Source organism: Neofelis nebulosa, chromosome 3 (assembly GCF_028018385.1).
Source record: "Neofelis nebulosa isolate mNeoNeb1 chromosome 3, mNeoNeb1.pri, whole genome shotgun sequence".
In the NCBI taxonomy this organism is placed as follows: Eukaryota; Metazoa; Chordata; class Mammalia; order Carnivora; family Felidae; genus Neofelis; species Neofelis nebulosa.
The window spans coordinates 75,270,662-75,297,360 of NC_080784.1; the positions used below are offsets into that span (position 1 = coordinate 75,270,662).

Sequence of the window (26,699 nt, forward strand, 5' to 3'; positions counted from 1 at the left end):
GGGCTGCATTTTCCCACATCCTTAAAAAGTTTTCCTATTTTCACCCGCAGAACCAAGTACAAGGAAGAAGCAGTGACAGGAAAAGCAGTACCTACAACACACCGTCAAAGCTAGGAAATTAAAAACTCACGTGGGATTGCAGATGTTATGAGAAAGATTCAAGGAGATGGGAGTTTCTGAAGGAAAGTCATTTTGGGAAACATTGTCTCCTGCATAAAAACAAAAACATTATCATTATGTTTTACACATGTAATTCAACTGTATTATGTATTAAAGAGCAGATGGCTAATATCTCCAACCCCTAATGAGCAAGTTCTCACTTTAAAATGATTTTCACATTCAGTAATTTTATTTTATTCTTTTAAATTTTTCCCAACATTTATTTATTTATTTATTTTTTTAATTTTTTTTTTTTTTTAATTTTTTTATTTTTGGGACAGAGAGAGGCAGAGCATGAACGGGAGAGGGGCAGAGAGAGAGGGAGACACAGAATTGGAAACAGGCTCCAGGCTCCGAGCCATCAGCCCAGAGCCTGACGCGGGGCTCGAACTCACGGACCGCGAGATCGTGACCTGGCTGAAGTCGGACGCTTAACCGACTGCGCCACCCAGGCGCCCCAACATTTATTTATTTTTGAGAGAGAGAGAGAGAGAGACAGAGACAGAGACAGAGTGTGAGTGGGGGAGGGGCAGAGACAGAGGGAGACAGAATCCGAAGCAAGCTCTAGGCTCCGTCTGAGCTGTCAGCACAAAGCCTGATGTGGGGGTCGAACCCATGAACCGTGAGATTATGACCTGAGCCGAAGTCAGATGCTTAACTGAGTGAGCCACCCAGGCACCCCTCAGTGATTTTATTTTTTAAAAATCTCTATTATAGGGGTGCCTGGGTGGCTCAATCGGTTAAGCATCTGACTTCAGCTCGGGTCATGATCTCATAGTTTGTGAGTTCGAGCCCCACATCGGACTCTCTGCTGTTAGCACAGAGTCTACTTCAGATCCTCTATCCCCATCTCTCTCTGCCCCTCACCCACTTGCACTCTCTGTCTCAAAAAATAAACATTAAAAAAAAAATCTCTATTATATTTATCTTCATTGAAAAGTTAATGAAATTCAACACTTAAATTTATGAATTTTTGGATTAATGGTGTTTTAATTTTGGCAAAAAGCTGAAATCATTAATATCATGTAACTTTCTCATAGGGGTTTTTCTGATAAAAGAAATCTTGCTATATAAATAGATCCCTGCAATTTATAAAAGTAATACATATTTACTGTAAGAAATCTATGAAAATAAACGTAAGTTTAAAAGAAAAACAGGGGGCGCCTGGGTGGCTCAGTCGGTTGGGCGTCCGACTTTGGCTCAGGTCATGATCTTGAGGTCCGTGAGTTTGAGCCCCACGTCGGGCTCTGTGCTGACAGCTCGGAGCCTGGAGCCTGTTTCGGATTCTGTGTCTCCCTCTCTCTCTGACCTTCCCCCATTCATGCTCTGTCTCTCTCTGTCTCAAAAATGAATAAACGAAAGAAGGAAGGAAGGAAGGAAGGAAGGAAGGAAGGAAGGAAGGAAGGAAGGAAGGAAGGAAGGAGAGAGAAAAACAGAAGTCACCTGCAATTATACTGCCATTCAACATTTAGATATATTTCCTTACAATCTCTTTTATGTGTACACATACATATAAAATTGGGGTCATGCTTCACAAATACGTTGTCCTTATGGTCTTTTACACCATAATTATGCTGGGGACATTTTTCTGACAGTACGTAACCCTCAAACAACTTGTAAACTACATATTAAGCCACTGTACAGAAACACTATGAATAATTTTTGCCATCTTGCTCTCTCAGCCTTTCCCCCAAGCAAAACTGCATTTCTATTTTTTGTTAGTAAGGACCGATTTTTCAGAATCTTATGTTTGCATCATCAGGCAAACTTTGTCTTCAGTGGTGGATGGAGCTGGGCTTGGTGTAGGCTGTGGAACTCAAGCTTCCTCAGGCCAAACATATCCCGCTATCAAAGCGCGTGTACCTGCCTGCCTTCATCTGAGCCTGTGTGTCTCCATGTGGGCGACAGTGTCTCCTAGAGGGGGGCAGGACTGCTGAGTTTCTTGGGGGTTGAGAAGATCTTATCTTTTTATCCCTAAAGCACACTGCACAGTAATAAACACTGCCTATCAGTGATATTAAAATTTTACGGGGGGTCATTAAGAAAACAGTGTCTCAAAAGGCTCCTGGGGAGGGAGAGGATAATGAAAGAAAGGCTGAGAAATGCAGCTTGAAAATACGCGTGGGTGCTTTCTGTAGGTTTTTATGGTTACTAGGGCCCTGATCTCTCAGACAAGACCTTCTTTTATAGGTTTCACTGCCGGTGGGAGACAGAGAAGAGAGGACAGCCCGGAGGCTGCTGAAGGGAATGGTCCGTGGCTTGAAGCAGCCTGTCTTGGGGGGAGGAGACAGGGTTCAAGCAAACTGGGGTGTGGAACAGGCTGCCAACCTCTCTGTGCCCAGGACCTCAAATCTCAGACTGGCACGGGGACACCAGCCCTGGCCCCTCAGGGTTACTTGGGAGCAGTGTGAGTGTGATGGGTGAGCAAGGGCCTCACAAATGTAAGTTTCTCAATCTCACGCTTACACAAAGACTAAGCTGAAAATAACAGTGAAAAGGAATGAATTCCATCTTTATATAGACACAGAGCTTTAAAATAACATTAAGTGAAAGAAGCAAAATGCAGAATGATATACTGAAGTATGATTTCCCTTATGTAAGTTAAAAACAATAATTCTATACTTTGTTGATGGATATATAAATGTAAGATAAAATATGGACTAAAAGAACATGTGCCAAGTTCATGACAGTGGGCAGTGACTCGGGGAGGCCAAAGTGGAAAAGACTATAAAGCACTATTAAAAACAAAAACAAACCCAAGGGTAAAGATAGCGAAAGTAAGAGTAGTTAATTCTCTGACCTTTCCCAAATCCTCAAATTTCTCAAAAATAAGAGAAGGCCACAATGTTCACAGCATTATTCACAATAGCCAAAACGTAGAAACAACCCGAGTGCCCATCAAAATGAGATATGTGCATGCAACAGAGTATGATTTGGCCTTAAAAAAGAAGGATGGGTGACCCTTGAAGACATTATGCCAAGGGAAATAAGCCAGACACAAAAGGACGACCACCATGTGATTCCACTTAGACACCAGAGTAGTCAAATTCATGGGGACAGGAAGTAGAGGTGAGGCTTCCAGGGGCTGCAGGAAGTGAGGAATGGACAGCTGTTGTTTAAAGGTACAGAGTCGTGGGGCACCTGGGCGGCTCAGTCAAGCATCTGACTTCGGCTCAGGTCATGATGTCACAGTTTGTGAGTTCGAGCCCTGTGTCAGGTTAGCTCAAGCCCAGCTCTGGGTGAGCACGAGCCCTGCTTCAGGTGAGACCCACTTCTCTCTCTCTCTCTCTCTCTCTCTCTCTCTCTCTGCCCCCCCCCCTGCCCTTCGTGGGATTCCCCCCTCCCCCTCTCTTAGACAGACAGATAGATAGATAGATAGATAGATAGATAGATAGATAGATAAAGGTGCAGAGTCTGTCTGGGGTGATGGAAAAATTTGATGGTGGTGATGGTTACACAATATGAGTGTACTTAACACCACTGAATGGTACACTTAAAAATGGTAAGTTCTGGGGGCGCCTGGGTGGCTCAGTCAGTTAAGTGGCCGGCTTCAGCTCAGGTCATGATCTTGAGGTTCGTGAGTTTGAGCCCCATGTCAGGCTCTGTGCTGACAGCTTGGAGCCTGGAGTCTGCTTGGATTCTATGTCTCCCTCTCTCTCTGCCCCACCCCCTCTCACACTCTGTGTCTCTCAAAATAAATAAACGTTAAAAAAAATTAAAAAATGGTAAATTCTGTGTTATATATATTTTACCATAATAAAAACTTGCAAGTGAAAAAAGGAATGCAAAAGTTCTTTGAACTGTGTCAAAGTTAGACATTAAATGATGGTGATGATGGTGATGATGATGATGATGATTTAGGGAGAGGGAAAGGAAGGAGGAAAGAACAAAAGAGTGAATGAAATCCAAAGCTAAGTAAACACTCCAATCTGCAGTCCCGCATGTACTCCAGGCCCTGGAAAACAGATCCAGGTCTCATACTGGGCTAGGCAGCAGGCCAGGAGGGAGGACAGATGGGAGGGAGGGCAGGGGGGAGGCGGGAGGCAGAGGCAGGAGGGAGGGCAGGTGGGAGGGAAGACAGGAGGGAGGGCGAGAGGCAGGGGCAGGAGGGAGGGCAGGAGGCCGGGGCAGGTGGGAGGGAGGGAGGCCGGGGCAGGACGAAGGGTAGGTGGGAGGGAGGACAAGAGGGAGGGCAGGTGGCAGGGAGAGGACAGGATGGAGGGCAGGTGGGAGGGAGGGAGGACAGGAGGGAAGGAGGGAAGGCGGGAGGCAGGGCAGGAGGGAGGGCCGTTCCCAGGGCTGGGTGTACTCCCAAGACTCACCGCCTGGCAGGAAGTGCTGACGGCCCACCGCGGACTTCTTGTCCCCGTCAGAGCTGCTGCTGCTGCTGCTCCAGCTGCCCCAGCTGCCGCGGCTGGCCCGAACGCCGCCCGAGGAGCTGCCGCAGTCGGAGCTGGAATCCGAGCAAGACTTCTCCACACACTTCTTGCCAGTCTTCTGGTAGTAACCCTCTGCAGGAAGGAAGGGAGAAGTCATACCTCATTCGAACAATTTTCAACTTGATGCCATGTCTACTAAGGAGATAAGTGAAGTTATGAAGAGGGCCAGGTTCACGGTCAGGGTCTGCTACCTCTGCACATCTAGCAAGAAGAAAGAAGTTAACTACAACCAATAATGGGACTTTAAGAAACAGTGAGGGATGAGCTGTGTCTACTCTGCCTGCGGGATGGGTGATTACACCTGGCTGGGGCTCAGACTGTCAATACAAAGCATAGCCTTGATCTAAAAGTGGTTCTGGAAATAAACACTCTGTGAAGAAAACTGAGCTACTTGATCAGACTGGAAATTTATAGGTAATTTCTCCTTCTCTTTTATGAAGATACCTCCTAAGAGCTTCAACGTACTGGGGCACTGGCTGGCTCAGTCAGTACAGCATGCAATTCTTGGTCTCAGGATTGTAAGTTCAAGCCCCATGTTGGGTGTAGAAATTACTTAAAATCTTAAAAAAAAAAAAAAAAGAGCTTCAAAGTACTATTTATGCGTGAGTGGAATGAACCGCCAAGAAGACCAAAAGGCAACACATGTGTCAAGGGAATGAATGAGAGGACAGAGAAAGAAACTCCCGAAATCTGCCAGCCATGTGCATGGAGGACATGGACGTATGTCTGGGAACATGGTGTTGGCAGACAGGACTACAACTCCCCCACACCGTCCCCCACACGTGCAGTCAACTTCAGTGGCCCTGGAGCCTCCTGCTACCCCTTAGTCTAGCTCGGACCTAGCTTTGGGTGCCCTCTACCTCTCACTCCCAGAGGCGCTGCCGGGAAGTTCTTGGGAGGGACGGCAGCCTGGCTGTGCAGGAACTGCCTGGCTTGGGTGTGTGAGAAGAACACAGTTCTCACCCGGCTGTCCCCAGAGGGAGCAACCACTGTTCCTTCAGCACTGCGCAGGAGGACAGTTGAGAATGGCCAGATTTTAGGGAGGAGGGGACAACACTCGAGGCCTGCTCGGTTTCAAAAGAATCTCAGGTTTACAGTGTCATCCTGACAGCTTCCCATTCAGGCGTCAATAACCTAAGTTGCCTCTGAAGCGATAACCTCATCAAGGTGCCACTTCTTTACAGTGGCTACTTCCTGGAGGAACCAAAAATCCCAACAGAAGCACTGCTCATAGCTCAACATAGTCACACACCTGCCTCTTCCTGTGCAGCAGGTAAACTGCTCCCAATGCCAGCATCTGTCTTACAAATTTCCCCTGGGTTTTCCTGTATACACCAGTTTCTGACATCGATGTCACTGCTCAGCTCAGGCCTTTCAAATGCATTGCACACAAGTTTTAATTCACTCTGTTCAGAAGGCCTAGAAGAACCACAAAAAACAAACAAACAAATCATATCCACATGTTATCATCCAACCATCCTTGCTTTCCATGAGACTTACCAGAGGTGAAAATGAACCTGGGACAACCCAAGACGTCTGCTCTTCGTGTTTTGGGGGAGAAGACACTGAGTAAGGGAGTGGTATCAAAAAGACAAAAGATTTTTGCTGTTTTAGAACTACAATCAATCTGGAGCTCATTTAATCTACTCTATACTTCACACTGAGAGGAATAAAACTCCACAAAGTTAAATAAGTGATGGAGTCCCTCCGTCACCTCATAAGTGGCAGGTCTAGGTCCAGAACCCAGGACTCTTGGCTTTAGTGACAGGTATGATTCTTAATAGATGAACCTGCTGCCTGGTGTCTGGGGGAAGGTACTGAGCATTCATTTATATCTCTTCTCATCCATTCATTTAGCAAACATTTATTGAGTGACTACCATGTGCCATGTATTGTTAGGAAAGTTGCGCTTACAAAGCATAAAGTTCTTTCCCCAGGGAGCTCACAGTCCAATGATAACATCTCTCTACTAGACCGTGAACTGGGGAAAGAACTGTAATGGTTTTGTAAATGGCAAAATAGAAATGGGTAGAGGAGGACGCCACAGGAGTCCACAGATGGCTATTCACATCACCTAACTGCAGTACCTCACTTCAGGTTTGTAGGATGGCAGTTAAGAAGACAAAATATGTGAGCTACAGCACATGATTTCATTGGTTTCTGACCGCTCAAAGTAAAGACTATAACAGAAGAAGCAAGAGCCAAGGAAACAGACAATCCAACAAGTACCCACTTCTCTTTTTGTAAGTTTACCCATTTATTTTGAGAGTAATCAAAATAGGTGAGGGCCCCCTGGCTACTTCTTAAGCATCATGTTCTCAAAACATTCTGATTAGTTACAAGCTACTGGAAAGTTCTATTTTAAAATTTTGTTTCTTGGGGCGCCTGGGCGGCTCAGTCGGGTTAAGTGTCCGACTTCGGCTCAGGTCATGATCTCATGGTCCATGAGGTCGAGCCCCGCATCGGGCTCTGTGCTGACAGCTCAGAGCTTGGAGCCCGTTTCAGATTCTGTGTCTCCCTCTCTCTCTGTCCCTCCCCTGTTCATGCTCTGTCTCTCTCTGTCTCAAAAATAAATAAACGTTAAAAAAAAATTTTTAATTTTGTTTCTTTAGCATGTCAGAAATATCCTTGTAGAAATATATCATAATGCTTAATTGGTGAAATTCCACTCGAATTTTGTATCTTCCTGTATTTTCACATCAGGAAAATATAATACTTTAGAGTGACCTAAGTCAATCAACTTTTTATGAAAATACACGTAAGAAGAATAAAAGGTGGGGGGCGACAGGGTGGCTCAGTTGGTTAATCATCCAACTTTTGATTTGGCTCAGGTCATGATCTCATGGTGCATAAGATGGAGCCCCTTGTCAGGCTCTGAGCTGACAGCACAGAGCTTGCTTGGGATTCATTTTCTCTCTCTCTCTCCCTGCCCCTACCCCGCCTCAAGATAAGTAAATAAAACATTAAAAAAATATATATATATAACTTTCCTTTCCACAAGATACCACGCTGCAGCCTTTAAATAATTTAGCCTAAATAAAATGGTAATTGCTAATCAACAATTAGTATTTAGTATTAACAACAAACTAGCAGTGAGTCTATGCTTTTTTCCTATTTGCACTTTGCTGTTTGCTCTGAGTGAGCCAGGGACGTTGGAGCTGCCTGACCTTTCCCCAGCAGTGTAAACGAGAAGGCTGGGGGGGGGTGCTGCAATGCTGAATCACAGGCTCCGGACAGCAACCACCTAAGCGACCCAGCGACAGACACTGCAAGCAGCACCATATGTGCCCCCCACCCTCCCATGCCAGGGTCCTTGCCTCAGTGTGGGCTGTGCTGCCAGAGTCCCCTTCCAACAACAAGCAGAACTGCAGCATGGTGGAGCCCCTTCCCCAGGAAGATTTGGAGCCACTAGAGAACAATCTGGCAGAAACACATTTAAATACCTAGCTGAGCTCATAAGAAAGAAATTCCCAGATGCCTGAACTCAGAAGAAGAAAAAGCCAGAGTGGTGAGGATATACTCAGGAGGAAAAAGGTTTTAAAGCCCAGGGGGTAGGTTTCAATTCCTCTCAAAGACAGTTATATACAAGAGTCAGGGAGCTGGAACTATTCCTAAATAAAACTGGGGTCCTGAGAAGGGGGTATTGTCAGTGCAAGGGACACCTGAAAGGCTCCATCCATGGACTTAGGGAGGAAAAGGCAGGAGAAAGCGTCTCTACTAGAGGCTCTGGGCTTGTGCATATGTTGGGTGTTTAGATGTCTAAACCAAGAAATCAAAATTCAGAAACTATACCACCAGGTAGATTTGAAGTCAGAATGTACATACATACTAGTGACCCCTTGAAAAAACCAACCAACCTCAAGCTGAGAAATTCACATAATATCAGATTTAGAAAGATATTTCTGAAAAGCCAGAATGTGGGATTCCCACAAACACTATCCAGCGCCTTCATTTTACTGGTAAGAAAATGAAAGCTCAGGGATATTAGGTGAGCTACAGAAGCAAGGTTTCCAAAGAAGAATATCACACTGCTTGGGTTCCAATTCAGACCCTGCCCCTTACCAATTCTGGGGCTGTAGGCAAAACACAAAATGTCTGGGCACCTCACTTACTGACGCTGTAAGAGAACCCAGCTTCTGCAGGACTGAGCCTCAGGTTCCCTGAGTCATGACTGTTCTCTTGTTAAGGGGCAGGGGAATGCAGGACCCCTCGCAGGTGAGAGCAATGCGGGGGTAGGAGGCCTGAGAGCTCCCAGCTGTCTTCTCTTGTCACCTGGCCCACAAACACTCCTGCAACCGCACTGCACAGGCAGAATGAAGGGCTGGGCACAGAGGATGCCACACTTTTTCTTTAAAACCTCCCAGAGCTTTGAGCATTTTATAAAGTAAAAACATGAAAACTATGTTCACTTTAAGGTATTATTTTAGGAAAAGAAATGAAAACATAACCAGGATATGTATTAATTTTAATAACATTTATCTCAAAATACAAACATTGATATCTATTCTCTGTATCCAATACAACAAAAATAAGATTAAAAGATAATAGCTAAGAATAAAATTATAGATTAAAAAACAGATGAAAATTTTAAAGCGATCGTAAAAATTACACACCTCAAGACCTGAGCAGTACCTCTTTTCTTGTTTTTTCTACATGTTCGATTTTTATTCCAACTCAAGTTTTGTAAATTGCCTTCTTTCTTCTCCTGAAGCTTCTTCCTCCTATAAGGATCTTCTTGCTAAAGAGAAAAAAGAAACCTTAAGTAAAGGTTTAAACTGAAGACCAACTTCATATGAATTCAGAATGTTCCAACATGGGTGAAAACAGAGACATACATTTCTCAATCTCTAGTTTGTTTTCATTTCCCTTCCTTCTCTACCTTCCTCAATCTCTGCAAAAAGAAAAAACAATCATTGCCTATAAAATTCCAAACAGGCTAAAAAGGAAAAACATCTGTTAGCAATTTAGGGTCAGCTTGCTGTTAATCGGCAGCAATAAATTCTCCAGCATTCACCTGTTAATTTGGTATGTGCAATTCGCATGAATTACTACTGAAGAAAAGTCACGTAAAAACTCAACTTAGGAGTAATTTGTGTATTTCTGTTTTTATTTGTTTACAGAAAAACTTTAGGAGGACAGCCAAATCTCCACTGAGTGTGCCAAACTAGTTTAAGCTTTTGTAAATAAGGCAAGAATATGCTTGATGTTTTAAATGTGGTTCTGAAAAACTTAATTTAGCATGAAATTCGTATTTTTATATATCTATACATTATGTACGTATGTGTATATACATATATACACATACGTGTGTGTGTGTGTGTGTATACATATATATATATATATATATATATATTTTTTTTTTTTTTTTAATTTGGGCCTTTTCCTCTTTTAAATGTTAGGCATAGTCCGTTAAGCCAAGAGAAGGGGGATTCCCCTGCCCCTTAACATTTTGAAGTAGCTCCTGCCTTAGAAGTCCTCTAATAACTCTATTTCTCTTCCTTCTACCACTCTGCCTCTTTAAAGGTTTTTTTTTAATGTTTATTTATTTGAGAGAGAGAGAGAAAGAGAGAGAGAGAGAGCGCACAAGCAGAGGAGGGGCAGAGAGAGAGAGGGAGACACAGAATCCAAAGCAGGCTCCAGGCTCCCAGTTGTCGGCACAGAGCCCAAAGCAGGGCTTGAACTCACGAACCAGGAGATCATGACCTGAGCCGAAGTCGGATGCTCAACTGACTGAGCCACCCATGTGCCCCAAACTCTGCCTCTTTACAGCAGAGGCACTGTCAGCAGGTGGGAGAAGGTACAGAGCTCACTAGGGCTTGAAAAATGCATTGTTCCTGGACATCACAGAGGCAAATCCCCCAGCTCAGAGAGTCCTCTTCCTACTGACCCTTAGGATTCACCTTTCATACAGAATAAAGACTGCCTCATTTTACCTTCTTTTTTGAGAAGTTTGGTCCAGAAATCAGAGTAGGAATCCATGGCATTCTAGCATACACCTGACTAATACACATGACTTGGAAGAGGAAAAGCAGAAGGTTTCAAATGCCTACACGTTACATATCTGGGGTATCAAAAGCCTCATGTACCTATTACGGCAAGAGGCTTACTACAATAAATACTAGAAATAAAATGAAACTGCAACTGTACATGTGGTAGGATTATGGGATTTGGGGGTTCTTCTTAATACTCCTTTAGTTTCTCTCCCAATAAGTATGTATTAACTTTTTTCTGATTCTGAAGGAATCTGAAAAACATGACACGTTAAACACACATAGCCCTATCTTATAGGATTTTATGCTAACTGCTTAAGTTAGACACTAAACACATTAATAACATATGATCAGACATTATCCAAAGTTAAACAGTAAATACATGCCATATTTATTCACGTACTATTCCCTGTATATTTCTAACTTTGGGGAGGAAAGTTTTCCTCTCCCCTCCCCTCTCCACTTAAGGGCCAAGAAAGACTTTTCAACACAGCAAGTACTTGAGCCTTTCTGTCCCTCCAGAGTCACATACAAAGAAAGGATCTGTCTCTAAGTGGGGTCAGAGAAAGAGTGAGCTGGTCAGTAGTCACTCTGACACTTGGCTGCCTTTCTGCACTCAATCTGGTTAGATTTGTCATCCTGTGCAAACAAGAAGGACTACAGAGACATGAGACTGGGTGGTCAGAGGCATCGTTACTGTCTCTGAATATAGGCAAGAGTGATTAACGAGAGTGCGGGGCATGCTGGACTCCGGTGAGTGGAATGACAGAGAAGCAGAGTGCATGAGCAAACACAGACAGGAACAGAAACAGGGTGTGGACAAGAGAGGGAAAAGACTGAGGACATACTGAGGAATGAAAAACTAATGAATGGACTTGCTGTGTGTGTGTGTGTGTGTGTGTGTGTGTGTGTGTGTGTGTGTGGCGGGGGTTGGGGGGTGGGGGAGAGGGAGTGAGGAACAATGGGAAGTGAAGAGGAAGGGCTCCAGTCAGGCTTGGAGAACAGGCCAGCACTGGCAGTAGCAGATGGCGGGGGGAGGGGGCCGGGAGAGAAAACCAGACACCCAGAGCAACAGACTTGTGGAGAAATGAGAGGCAGACTAAAGGCACAATCTGGCTCTTTGCTTTCTGGTAGAGGGTGTCACACATAGAGGGAGGCAGGACCAACCAGGGAACGAGTCCGTGCAGAGTTGCAAGTAAGACCACAACTGTGAGGCCAAACAGCCCAATTTGAATCTCACTCCATGCCTGCAACTGTGATCTTGAGCAAGTTACTTAGCTTCTCTCTGCCTCAGTTTCCTGAATCTTCCTCAAAAGGCTGTTGTGAGTGTTACATTACCTGATACATAGTAAGAATTCTATAGAAGACCTGGCTATTATCACATTATTGAATTATTTGAACTAGTGAAGTTCTCTGATAGCCCTGGTAGAAGGGACAATTTCATTGATTACAGGGTGGGGGAAATAAAAAGATTTCCTAAAAGCAAAAAGATTTAGTAAAAGCAAATGAAAAAAATCAAAGAAAAACCACAGATTTCACAATACATTCTTCAAGCTGCTGTATATAAGTAAAAGCAAATAAAAGAGGGAAAGAGCCGATTAAGAAAAAAATCGGATACACTATTTGATAGGCAGAGTCAATACCGTGCTGTATGTTCTTAAAGAAAATAAGAAAAACACATGCGACAGAAAAACAGGCAAAGGACATGAAATAGAAATTTGCAAAAGAAATATAAAAGGCTAAAAACCATGAAGACTTCACCCAAAATACTTAATAATGAAGTATGTTTTTAGGAAAGCCAAATTATAGACCAGCTTGGATCTCATCTTTCCATTTTGGTTTTAAAAACCACGAGTGTATTTACACTGCATGTTTCTGCCTGCAAACACCAGGAGAGGGCTGGGGAGGCAGAGTGCCGTTAACACAGTCTGCCTCTGGGCAGCACAAGTGGAACTGGGCGAGACATTCACTTCTAACTTATTTTAAAAAGTGAAAAAGATTTCAGCGGTAGGATTTTGGATGGATGAGTTTTTACTTGTTTTTCGGAATAGGAAAGTGCTGATTTTTCCCTGGTGAGAGATGCAAAGTGAAAGAAAACACAGTCGTTCCCCTACCTCGCTGATCAAGATTTTGCATGACACATGGGGCTGCTGGGGGCAGAGGAAGCCAGCGTTTCCTACACCATCCATGAGAACATGAATCCACCTTTCTGGAACGCAATCTGGGGCACACATGAGGATACTCTCTAATCCTACTTCTAGAAATCTCTAACAAGGACACAGCAGGTATACAGGGAAGACTTAAGAACAACGTTGCTCATCACAGCGCTATTTACGAAAATAACAAGCTGTAAATTAATGTCCAGTCACAGGGGAATGGTTTAGGATTAGGGGCATAGTTAAATGACAGAATGTTATGTAACCACTGAAAGTTCCCTTTGTTTTGAACGTGAGAAAACTCAGAATTATTAGCATGATTAGCAAACCTACATCTACATAATGATGATGCTGAGGTTTTTAAAAAGTTGTATAAAAAAGAAATAGAATATATAAAAATGTACAAAGTGGTTCATTTTGGATAGACTTTTCTCCCCGCTGCCCCTTCCTTATGCTTTTGTAACAATCATAAATTCCTTTTCTAAGGGGAAAAAAATCTGCTTGAAAAAATAAACAGCAGGGCTACGGTTAAAATTTACTTTGTAGCTCTTAAATCTGGGCTTCAACCTTCTTTGCCAATAAATCTACAGGAATGTTCCCCATGTACTATAGACAGATTTATACAATTTTCTAAGCTGCAAAGTTAGGCCCTAAGAATGTATAAGAAAAACAAACATTGAGTGCTGCCCTTGGGAATGTGTTTATTGAGAACGGCTTCTCCAAACGAACAATGAAATGGAAAGCACACACTTGCAAGGTTTTAAAGAGATGCTCTGCAAAACAGGGAGTGAGTCTTGGAGACAGCAAAACAAATGAGGGACTATGGTCCCTCAGATCCTCCAGCTGGTGGCATCCTTCCTGTTGAGGGGATTGCCATCATCTTTAGGTACAGATGTCTGTCTTACACAGGCTCCCAGGCCAGAAAAGGAAGGAGGAGCTTACATGACCCCTGGGACTGTGCACGAGCGAAGTCTGAGCTCCAGGGATAACGAGAAAAAAGAAGAGGCCCAAGCACAGAGGCCTGGGTCTGTCATGGGGGCCAGAGGCTGAGTCTGAAGTGGGGGAATGGCACCCACCCGTGATAGATGGATGCCAGCAGCACCACCACTGAAGCACAGTTCCTCGGGGCCACCTCCTCCTTGTGGCCCTCAGATGGAGGGACCTGGCGTGAGTCCCAGCTCGCAGGCTGTGCAGCCACTGAGTGATCATATCTCAGTGTTGGTTTCGATCTCACTACAGGGCAACATGGAAGTCTCCAAAGCCCTTATCAGGAGGATGTTAAGGTTCAACCCTTACCCTCACCCATTCCCTCCTACCTCAAATTCAATGACTTTATTTCTGCTCCTGAAAGCACAGCCCGTCTTAGTCTTCCGGCCTCGCTTCCAGTACATCTGCTATACCTGCACCCTCAAGCCGTCCACAGCTACACCACCACCCGAGGTTCACACTCAGGCCCCTGCTCTTCCCTCTGTACATACACACCTCGGAGAACTCAGTGTCCTCTTTCAGTTCTAACCTCCACAGGCACAGCTCCCATTCAAGCCCTGGATCCGTATCTCCGGCTGTCACTAACGAACACGGTCATTCCTTTCTACTTACCCCTTGTCAGTGCTTTGTAAGTGCGCTACTCTAAGCACTTACCACATGAACTCATCTATGCCTCACAATGCTAGGAGGTAGGCAGGCTATTATCATCCTCATTTGTCAGATACGGAAACTGCGATGTTAAGTAACTTGCCTAATGTTATAGAGCAAGTAAGTGACCACCTGGATTCAAACCCAACAAGTCTGGCTGCAAAGTCCATGCTCTTCATTTGCAACATTGCTTTGATAAACATAAAAATGAACTCATAAGTCAGAATTCCCCATCTTCTAGTTAGCCAGACTTAAAACCCTGGAGTTACTTTTTGCAAGTGATTGTATAAGAGAAGATAGCTCCTCTCCTTTGTGCAATTAGGTGCAGGGAAGTCCTATTAGTTTTTCTTCTAAACTCTTACCTACTCTTCCTACCCTTCACCCTTGCTCCTGCCCAAACACAGCCTTACATCACACCTCCCAGCAGAGTAACAGCCTCCTTATGAGAAGACAGCTGGTGCCCATCTCTGCTCTCTATAACCCAGCCTCCAAAACATTCAGACTGACCCTCCAAAAATGCATTACCCACACATTCATTCAAGCATTTACTAAACAACTACACTTTATAATCTTTGTAACAGCCATTCTGCCCGTCTTTATGAAACTGAACTGAAAAATACTCAATTATGACCTTCAAGAAACTCACAGCCTATAGGCTGTTTTCCACCACCCATCCACATGCCAGTTCAGAAACCTTCCATAGCACTCCATCATTTGCAGCAGGGTCTCCCCCAAACTGGCCACCCTTCAGCCAAATCCTCTGGCCAAACCCTTCAGCCAAAAGAACTTTGGACAGATGTGCTTTTAAAAATCTGACTCTGAAATTTATTAGCAAGCAACCCACTACTGTCCAATTCTCTATAGGCATCATCACTTTGATTGCTGTGCTCACCCAGTTCACTATTTGTGCTTCTGGCTGAGGTCTAGGGGATAAAGTCTAAATTTTCAATTGGTATGCAAAGGCCTTTCCCATCTGGAAGGTCTCCCACTCTTCCCTCCCATTACTTCCCACTCCTGATTGAGCTTCTTCTCAAAGATGATCTACTACAGCTCCCAGTTATGCTGTGGGGTTCAGGGGTGCCGCTGCCCACCTTCCCTTCTTTGCCTGTCCACGTTTCTATCTGAAATCCCTTCCACCACTTGACTACTTAGAAATATCTTGTCCTTCTTTAAATGCTGCAAACTCCCAGTTTGGAATGTCTAGGATATCTTTATTTTGTATCATTTTCAAGTTATTTAAATGAAAAACCCATGTTGGTTATGAAGTTTAAGCAAAAATAGAAGAATATAGAGAAGGAAAAAAGAATCACCCCAAATCCCACCACCCAGAAATAACCAGAGTCTGCCACTGATTATTTGGCAAACCTTATTTTTTACTATCTCTCTATGAACCTACATACACATTAGGATGGCAAGACAAGTGACAGGAATGATTCATAATATTGGAACGATGTATTATTTTTAAATAAAAATTTAAAGCTCAGTTTTATTTGAATTTAACAAAAGTAACTGAAGTAGAACCCAGGGAACTGCCAATGTTCAAATAATCATTTCTTCTTTATTAATTGTTTAACGTTAAGAAAGATAGTGAAGGACATTTTCATTAAGTTTTCACCCTATTAAGTGCTATGTTCAGTTTTATACAGTATGGACTCTCCACCAAGAAAAATAACATTAAAACTCACCATCACCTACCATTCAATACCATCTCTCATTTTTGCAGATTGTTACCTTTTCGTTTTAAAATATGCAATCTGTTCTGCAATTATAATTGCTAACTGTTTAGTTTTAATTGCGGGTGGAAAATGGACAGAAATCCCAACAACAGACCTTTAACACAGCTTCAGTAGTCCTGGGTCTTTATTTTCACTTCTAGCTTAGTTAAATTTCATTAACTTCATTTTTTAAGAAAGACTCATGATGAACTCACCTGTGTTTAAGGATGCTGCTGTCTTCGCACTTAAGTGTCAACTTGGCTAGAGTGTTCTTGCTCACATTCTCATTCTCTCCAAGATATGGCTCCCTGTGCCCTGGCATGAGACTTTTCTACCAAGTGAGGCAAGCCTGAGCTGGTGTTTCTCCACCTTCCTCACCTCCTTGCACTGTTCTTTAGGCTTTAAGTTCAATAACTATAGCCAGGCTGTGCCTGTGTCCATTGCTATGTGTCAGTTTTTCCTGGTGCACCCAGTGTGCCCTTTTATTCTATAAATTCCATTCTTCCCTTGTATCAGGAAAATTTTCTTCGATTTCATCTCTGAATAAATATGTTTCAGATCTATTTCCTGGGCCATTTACTTAAACACTCATTATTCTTCTGTTGGACTGGTTTTGTCTTTCTTTGCACCATATCTATCATCATCTTTTCTCTAACTGCTTCCAGCTCTTCAATTTTTTCCCTCACACTCGCTCTGATTATCTTAAAGCCTTTCTTGGGGTCAAATAATTCAAGTTTTGGCTACTGTTGTGTAACGTCATTTGGGTCTTCATTTCTTAGCTTTATAATGTCTCTTTTAACCTCATCCTGGTGTATTGATTTGCCTTTATAAAAGCTCTCATTTTATGGAGTTCATTTTCTATAGTGAGAAGTATGAAGAGCTTTCTTCAGGTCTCTGGATATGTTTTCTTCTACATTAGGATCTTTACCTGTCTTCTGTGTTCTACTCCTTTCATTCGCTTTTACTGTGTGTGTTGAGGGGGTGGTGGTATACAGTGTATATCTGCATAGTTAGAATGCTATGTTTTTCCCACTGGACTTTTACTAATACACAGATAGCTCTGTTCTGAAATAAAGTAGGTAAATTCTCCTAAATACCTTTTCTACCTTTCTCCTTCACCTGTTTGCTTTTGCCTATGAGATATGGGGCTGGGTTCTGCTCTCTAGATGCTCTTTGGTAGGCTACACTAGAGAGAAGGGAGAGGGTTTGCCAGGACAGTGTGCAACTATGTTCTCTTTTCTGGGAATCTGTTGCACAAGCGCCCACTTGCTTGAGCTAGATAGGCATCCCTTTCCTGTGGACTTTGGCCTATGCTTCCAACTCAGCAAGAGCAGACCCTAAAATGGATGTTGGGTAACAACTGGAGAAAAGGGACTGGTTCTACTCCACCGTCTTTACCAGGAGTTAACCCATCTGCTTAAGAACAGCTTCCCCAGAGAATAAAAGATAAAAGCTATCTGATGTTACTAGAAATTATCTTAGCGTCTCCTATGGAATTAGAAGATAAATAAAACTTTCCAAACACCTCAAACTCACCACTTACAAGTACAGATTCAAATGCATAACTAGCCCCCTCACTGAAAAGTATGAAATATACGTGGATAGTCACTAGACAGATATTTGCTCTCTAAGCCCTAAAAATGGGTTTTGTCCTAATAGGCAAGAGAAAAAGGAATACAGACCTCGACTGAAGGTATGTCCTGTTTCTCAAAACATATGTCTTCTTTAGATGCTTTGTGGATCTTCTTTTCTGAGGAAGACTTTGTGTCAACCTTTTTCAAAGTTTCACAGCTGTCTACTTCATTCTTGACAGGCACTTGCTGGTTATTCCCTTGAATACATAAAAATGATTTAATCTCTAGCTAATTATTTCCATTCACATTCCCATAGTTAAATCTCTTTCCCACACCAATCTAATTTAATGAGATTTAGACTTAAAGATTGTTCCCGACATTCACGATGCTCTAGAAATGTGTTGACCACTAAAACAGTGCTTACGTTACGAGGTCTACAAAATGTCTTTAAAAGAGATTGAGGGAAAAGCCTGAGGCGGTACACCATTATTTACAGCAGCATTATACCTAACAGCCAATAGGCAGAAACAACCCAAGTGTCCCTAGACAGATGGACAGACAAACAAAATGTGGTATACCTACAGTGGAATAGCATTCAGCCTTAAGAGGAATGAATCATTGCCCAACACCGTGGGCAATATTATACTTAACACTATTGAGGTGTATACTCAAAAATGATGGAGAGGGAAAAGCAAAGGAAGGAAATTCTGACACATGCCACAACGTGGATGAACTCTGAAGACCTGAGGCTAAAAGAAATAAGCCAGTCCCCCACAGAGAAATACTATATGATTCTTCTTGTCTGAGGGACCTGGAGTCATCAAATTCATAGAGATGGGCTGGCGGGAGAGGGCAGAGATACTCACTGCTTAATGGGTATAGAGTTTCTTTTCATGACAGTGAAAAGGTTCTGGAAACGGATGGTGGTGATGGTTGCACAACAATGTGAAGGTACTTAATGCCACGGAGCTTTATAATTAAAATGGTAAATCTTATGTTATGCCTATTTTACCCCAATTTTTTTGAAGTTGGTGAGGGGAGAGAGGGGTAAAGGCCTTGGCTTCCAGTCATGACCCAGTCCCTAATTAGTTTTCAAAGCAAATCTCTTAAGTTGCCTGAGTTTCTTCAGTTTCCTTAGTTATAAAATGAAAATACCACTTTCTCCGCCTGCCCCGACTGCTACAAAGATGAAATCAGAAGACCCATAAATGGAAAGGATCCCCCACCAAAACTGCATGACCCGTTTCAGGGCAGGTTCTCCTCCCAGTCGGGGCGCACCTGCGCCCAGCAACCAGGGCCTGTACCCTGTAAATGAGCAGATGAATCACAGGGCAAAAAAGCTGGTGCTGGTAGAAACCTCATGTGAAAACATGATTTTCCTACTTTTCTTTCAAGTGATTTCATGCCTAAGTGTATTTCTTCTTCCATCCCTTACTTCAAAATAAAGTCAAAGCAACGTCAACCCCACAAAAACTGGCCTCAGTGTTCTAATATGAAACAAAGCATTTCAATACCTTCTCTTTTTTTCTTGAACTGAGACTTCCCTTACCATACCTTTGCAATCTGAGAAAGTTTAGATGGCCCAGCAGCTATTTCATAAGGAAGCAGGCTGCAGGCTTGGTGATGCAAGCCTGACCTCACTTCAGCAGGGGCTCCAGTTTGGCCCTGCTTTGGGACCTGGTGCAGGGAAAGTCTGTGCCCGCAAAATGAAATGAGCAGTTCAATCCCCTCTGATTCTGAAATTCTGAAGCTGAACTCACTCAAAGCAAGATATATACATCTTACAAATAACACTTACAAGGGAAGCATGCTTTTATTTTGTTAATGGAAAATGGTGTAAGTATCACAGAACTATAAAAACGCTGGGAAGCATTAATTGCCCTAAGACACAAGTTGGGTGTTCAGACAACTACAGAGGAAAATATCCACCATGATGAAGTGGTAAAGGAAAGAGCCAAGAACAAAGGAGGCAAGGATCCAAAACAGAAAAAGAAATCATAAATAAGGACATCCCTTCGGATTCTGGAAACCATACATATAAAAAAGAACACATACATTCTCCCCAAAAATGTGCCGCTAACTTTCCTAGAGTCTTAATTCGTGAGAAAATGGATTTCCTTACGTGTTCTTCCGGCCAAGAACAGCACTAAAAGTATTAGTCGTCAAACTTTCTCAGGAAGGATCCAAAGTTAATACCCAACACTGAACTCTCCCCAAAAGTGCTAAAGCACTTAGTAACACCTTCTGTGGGGCTGGGAATCAGGACCAACAGTAAAAGCAATACTTTTTTTTTTTTAATTTTTTTTTTAACGTTTTATTTATTTTTGAGACAGAGAGAGACAGAGCATGAACGGGGGAGGGTCAGAGAGAGGGAGACACAGAATCTGAAACAGGCTCCAGGCTCTGAGCTGTCAAGCACAGAGCCTGATGCAGGGCTCGAACTCACGGACCGCGAGATCACGACCTGAGCTGAAGTCGGACGCTTAACCGACTGAGCCACCCAGGCGCCCCCCCACTTATTTTTTTATTTTTTTTTTAGTAAAAGCAATTCTAATAACAAGTTCTTCATTGAGTCTTTGAGAAACTCTAACATGACAATATCTAAGAATTTAGAAATTCATTTACTAAATGGAGCCATCCAAGTCATCTTATTAGGCACGATTACTTACTTACAGTGTTATACAACTTTCTTATACCCATCTCAGAGAGTCAGTGTTTGAGCCACAAAGATAAAAAACAAATAAAACAGGGAACAAGTGAACACAACTAGAATCCTGCTTAAACTTTTATGGTATCAAATCTAATCAAGTGTTATATTTTGAGTAAAAGCTAATCTTCAAGGTATTAGTATCTATAAGTAAAATGAGACTATTTGAATTTTTCAAATATTTGTATTTCAGAAATTTGGAGTGTCTATTCAGTGACATCTTCCATGTATTGTTAATTCCAAGGCTTAGGGTATTATTCAATTTAAAAGTTTATTATCCTTTACATTGTTATAAGCAGAAAGCAATAAAAGGGCGCCTGGGTGGCTCACTTGGTTAAGCCTCCAACTTCAGCTCAGGTCATGATCTCATAGTCTGTGGGTTCAAGCCCCGCATCGGGCTCTGTGCTGACAGCTCAGAGCCTGGAGCCTGCTTCAGATTCTGTGTCTCCCCCTCTCTCTGCCCCTCCCCTGCTTGCTCTCTCTCTCTCTCTCTCTCTCGTGCGCACGCGCGCACTTTCTCTCAGAAATAAAAATTAAAAGAAAGAAAGCAATAAAATAATTGGCTGACTATTCCTCTTTCATAGTGCTGAGGCCAGCTGTGTGTCTTTAGCCTTAATTCCAGAGATCATTATTTTTTAATTGTACGGTCAAATACAGATCTAGAATTGTGATCACACAATTTAAAAATAATACACATTTGAAAAGAGACATATTTAAAAGATCATTTACGTTACACACAGAGCTCTACTCTTGTCAGAAGCTCAAAAGACTCTGGAATACATAACAAATGTTTGAAAAGTTGAGCTGTGGTTTGACAGGTGGATGCCAAGAAAACTGTGTGTGAAAACAGAGCTCTGAAGCATCTGTCAACAGACTTCCTTTCTATGGGGAATTTTAATTTATGACTTACTACAAGGCCTCTCAGAAGAAGGCCGCAGAAAGAACACGAAGGGGATGAGACACATTTCTTTTATTCAGAAAATAAATTCTGTGTTTTTCAACAACAAAACTGAGCATGTAGTGCCAGAGCCATTAATATTCACCTTGGAATATTTTTTTTCTCACACAATATGTCACCCTCAGGAAAAATTAAAAAGCCTCAGAATAGGAGAAGGCAAACTTCCTCACATGCCTCAAGGAGGTCTGTCAGGTTAATAAAATCACTTCAGGCACTCTTAGGAGACAGACCGCCTGCCCCCTTCCCCTTTCTCCAAAAGTAATCTTGTCACTGAATTTGCCTCTATGGAACATTTGTGTACTTTAGGAGAAGGAGCTAGGATGTGGCAAACACACTAGCTGCTTTCCCCTGAGCAAACAGAAATTCCCCATTCTAGTGGGCCACACAGGAAACGAGGTGGAGGGACCTGGGATTCCCAACCAGCCGGCGGGCTAAGTTCAACTATTAACACAGAAGCCGTTTTCTTCAGATTCTAGAATGATTTTGTGATGGAAACACGTTTTTCACAAAGTAAAACACTTTTCAAAGCAAAAAAAGAACCAACGCTCAAAGTTGGAAGTGAAAATTTGGAGAGTTCTCATATACAAATGGTTTTCTCATCCTTGAGCATTCTTCACACGTTATGGACTCCCTGCCAATTATATGCCTGTTCACCATCTGCCAGCTTATTACAATGCTTTCCTTTAAAATCTGATAAAGGCACTCCAAGCCCTTGATATTACTAAAAAAAACTGCAAATCCTATCTTCAAACTACAAATATCTTCCTCTAGAATTCTCAGTCCTTTCTTATTTTTAAAATTGTCAATCCTTTAAAATGTCTAAATTGTAAATGGATGGCAGGCAACCTATTTTTTTTAACCTCTTTGATATTTTCCTAGAATAGTGCTGTGAACAGAAAACAGAACAAAACACATGTCAATGAATGGCTTTCCCTGCGAGGAATCTCCTGCTGACATACTAATTCCGGAGAGAAATCCAGCACTGTGAATTAGCACCTCTAAGTTTGCTGGTCGGAACATGGTGGAAAGCCAAAGTTCTTTCATCAGTCCTTACTTGATCTGATCAACAATCACCCTGATACCACTTAACATACTACTGATCTAACCAAAGAGCAGTTTTTAAAGACTTCTTATTGCGAGACACTTGTTTCCATTTAAAACACAGATTAGCAATCTGCACAGGAGGGAAAGATTCTAGGCAGGAATGACATCTATGATGATATAAGCAAGTCCTTTGTTTCTGGACCTCCAATACGAAGTTCACTCACACTTGCTGAAGTATTACTACATGGCCATCTATGCTCCACTATGGGCATTAAACATCAAGTATTGGACAGGAGGGACCTGAAGCACAAATGTGAATCCTCTGACCCACTCTAGCGCTGCACTTTGGGCCCACATCTCCACGTTTTAACCCACTTCAGAGTACTGCAGTGCAGCAAAAGGTCCTTCCCATCTATCTATCCACAAGGCCATGGCCACTGCACTCTGCAGGCACATTTATGCAGATGCCTAATGGACGCAATGGGCCACAGAAGCACCTCAAACAACTATGGTTTTAGGCTTACGTAAAGTCAGCCTATGTTAGATCCTGTGCTCAGGCCTAAATGATACCAAACAAGGAAAACCCTGGTAGGATTCACCCTTAATCTCACTCTTTCACAAATGTTTTGCAGCCTGGGCCCCATGGAAATGGAACAATAGGCAGCCCCCTGCCCTACCACAAAACATCCTCAGACCAGGTATGCTATGCTATCATTTGAGGATCTGGTTGAATGCTTCATCCGGAGTGCGTGTTCACACGCCGGGTGGACAGAACACAGGGACGGTGTCAACCCTGCAGACATGATTCCACCTCAAACACGTGCATGGATACCAGGGGAACGGTACAAACTGGTTGGAACAAGACGCACCAGGAATACATGTGCAGTTGCCTGACCTTGCTCCACTCGCTCGGAGGACTCCAGCTTTGAAGTTAGAGACGTCCTTTTATGGAACACATAAAATTCACTTCGGGTTTTTAACTACATGCATAAAACTCATCAGAAACTGACCAATCCATAATATTTCTCTACCCCCTCTACAGTAGCAGGGAGTGAAACACATTAGATGTTTTAATAAGATCAAAGGTGACTGATTTTTCCAGATTAAAAAGTGTCCAAAATCTGACTTTTACCAGGTACAGAAATGTGCATATTAAGATGATCAGAATGGCTAAGAAAAATAAGCACGGGCTCTTATGCCAAAAGCCAAAGGGGTCAGTTAAAGCTTCACGGCAATGTTACATATAGGTAGTTTTCTGAGTCCAGTCCTGCCTACGCTTTCACTAACTGCCTTTGCTATAAGAGAACATCTGTCTTTTTTAACCAAGGGACACAATTAGACAAGAATCAGGGCCAGGGAACATGAGACAGTAGCAGCTGTTAAATATAAAAAGTTGGTAAGTTTTGTTCGGTCAGAAACATTTTATGAGCAGATTAATTTTCACAAATAGTCTGAAAATCCAAGATATAAAATAATTAGAAAGTGGTGTCCATATCCTCCCAATAAAATATGACATTGCCAACCCTCTAAACACATGTACTAAAAGTACACTTCTTAGCCACGACATTCTAAAAATGTGGTGCCTCCTCCTAAGCTTTTCATTTTGCAAACCGTACTTCAACATTTACACCTTTGCTTTAACTCTGTGCAAGAACTAAAAATTCAGCATCCATGATTAAACCTAAAGTCACAGGTGAGAACAAATTCTGTTAAAAACAACAGACCGAAGACAAACCGGAGAGAAAAGTCATCCAGAAGGATGAAAAGATTACCATTATTCTTCCCGGAAATCTCTGGCAAGTCTGACTGGTACTGAGGTGCACTTCTTGACAAGTGATTTTCAGGTAGTTTCTTAGAGGTCTTCAGAGAACAGAACTCTCTCTCCTTGAGCTCACCTATGTTTTCTGAAGTTTTAATATCCGTTTCCTTAGGAAACATACATGTCTGTATTTCCTCCTTCATATGACATTCTGAAGAAGGATGATTGACCATAACTGTGTTTTTCAGTGTGTTTTCTTCTTTATTCAGTAAGTTTTTGGGAAGGGTTAAATTCTTTTGCAGGTTGACATTTATGCCACTTGCGTATTTGAGGTTCATCCAGTTCTCACCCATAACATCAGTGCACACGTCCTCTCTAGGGGCAGACAGGGGGCTGCCCAGGGCTGGAGTCTGTCTCTCCTCGGCAGCAGTGTTGGCACTGCTGGCAACAGGTGGGGTAGGTCTGTGTTTGCTGTAATACACTGAGCACTTGTGCTTCTTCTGAGAATGACCGTAGGTACCGGGGCTCCTCCTTGCCGCGTTCTGGATCCTGCTTTGTGGAGTGTTTACTGGAAGACAGCTCTTCCCTCTGCCTTTATCAGAGGGACCATAGGTATCAAGAAAGTTCTTACAATTGCTCCTGAATGGAGGAAGAAAAACATTTAACATCAAGCCACGTGGAATCAAATCCTACCCCTCTGTTTCTAAAGCCGTGAGAAAGAAGTGGCCATCAGTACTATGTGTACTGGGGAATTCTATCTTTCCTTCTTCCAAAGCCCCCTGAGTTTTACAAACTAAGTCCTTATATGAAGTCTATCTTATTGTAAAAGGACTGTTACAGCCTCAATGACTTAAAGAAAATTTTATGAATCTAAACCTGGACTCAGAATAATATTTATATCACCTTAAAATAAAATCAGAACGGAGTAATATCAAAGGTGAGAGCCCCTTCCCCCCCAACACACACACACACACACACACACACACACACACACACACACACAGAAATTCTTACTTGTGAGAATGGGAGCTAATTACATCCATCGAACTATTGTTTTGCTGCGAAGATGAGCTAGCATTTTGCCTCTGTCTTGTTTTCATGAATTCCATAAGAATGTACTGTGCTTGTTGGAAGGCTATTAAAATCACACCCAACAGGGACAAACTGAGGAAGAAAGCAACGGGGTTCATTACTGCATGGTTCTGACTCGCATTAAAAAGACCAGCTCTCTTACAGAAGAGCAGTGGATGGTTGATGCAAAATGTCTAAAGATGTGGTACTTTCTGATATTACCTTAAAGATTAAAAAAAACCCCAAGTTTCTAAAAATGTGCATACTTGTAAGTCTGACATTCCAATTCCATTTTTAAAAGCACTTGTGGGGGCGCCTGGGTGGCGCAGTCGGTTAAGCGTCCGACTTCAGCCAGGTCACGATCTCGTGGTCCGTGAGTTCAAGCCCCGCGTCAAGCTCTGGGCTGATGGCTCGGAGCCTGGAGCCTGTTTCCGATTCTGTGTCTCCCTCTCTCTCTGACCCTCCCCCGTTCATGCTCTGTCTCTCTCTGTCCCAAAAAAAAAAAAAAAAAAAAAAACACAAAAAAAAAAAACGTTGAAAAAAAAAAGCACTTGTGGGCGCCTGGGTGGCTCAGTCAGTTGAGCGTCCGACTTCGGCTCAGGTCATGATCTCACAGCTCGTGAGTTCGAGCCCTGCGTCGGGCTCTGTGCTGACAGCTCAGAGCCTGGAGCCTGTTTCAGATTCTGTGTCTCCCTCTCTCTCTCTGCCCCAACCCACTCGCATTTTGTCTCTGTCTCTCTCAAAAATCAATACACACAAAAAAAAATTTAAAAGCACTTTCATGATAAAATCTAAAAGGGTCGTTCTAGTCTTCCAATCTCAAATTGCCACTGCACTTGGCCAATAGGAGTCAAAGTCGTATCTTCCCCTGTGACAGCCAGTGAAAATATATGGAGCACAATGGTCTATGATACTTCTAGGTCCCATGAATCTCTTACAATTCGTTTACTATTATCTTAAAGTTTATCAGTTACTACTTTGTCTACTTCATGTGTATCAGGGTTCGCAAAGAAATACAAATTTCACTCAATTCAGATGCTTTGAATATGCTATTTGACTATTCATAAGCTCTTACACCCAGGCAATAGACAGTTTCTTGCAACTCGCCCAAAGGCGGGAGCATACCTGACAAAGAAGACTGTGAGCCTCCAAAACGACTCCTCCCAGCTGGGTCCTGGAACCACGTCGGCACACAGAGGCAACAGGTGGTGAGGGAGGGTCACATTGAGAGTGAAGTGAAATTCTAGGTCTGCTGCAGTCACAAGAGTCAGCTCACGAATGACCCAGGAAGAGGTAAAGTCGGGAGTAAACCTGGTAACAAAAGATTCATCTTTATGAACTTTGATTCTTTTAATTCCAGGCACAAAACAAAGTAATCACAATAGCAGCCAAATTTCTTACTTACCATAAGTACTTATATAAAAACAACTTAACATGTCTTACCAATGGAAAAAGGTCCCTCCACCCCCACATTATTAAATGCGCCACAAAA

At 42.7% G+C, this 26,699-nt stretch overlaps 1 protein-coding gene across 2 annotated transcripts in view; it reads right to left on the reverse strand.

Moving 5' to 3' along the window:
• TMEM131L (transmembrane 131 like) overlaps positions 1 to 26,699 on the reverse strand; it is a 171,753-nt gene that overhangs the window by 13,659 nt on the left and 131,395 nt on the right. For both annotated transcript variants that reach the window (XM_058721123.1, XM_058721122.1), the window contains exons 23-30: positions 26,333 to 26,518; positions 25,151 to 25,300; positions 24,150 to 24,775; positions 17,777 to 17,925; positions 9,212 to 9,336; positions 5,851 to 6,017; positions 4,482 to 4,670; positions 131 to 209 (exon numbers count right to left, since the gene is read on the reverse strand). In XM_058721123.1, the coding sequence (XP_058577106.1) occupies positions 131 to 209; positions 4,482 to 4,670; positions 5,851 to 6,017; positions 9,212 to 9,336; positions 17,777 to 17,925; positions 24,150 to 24,775; positions 25,151 to 25,300; positions 26,333 to 26,518 (1,671 nt within the window). The remainder of the gene's footprint in view (positions 1 to 130; positions 210 to 4,481; positions 4,671 to 5,850; positions 6,018 to 9,211; positions 9,337 to 17,776; positions 17,926 to 24,149; positions 24,776 to 25,150; positions 25,301 to 26,332; positions 26,519 to 26,699) is intronic.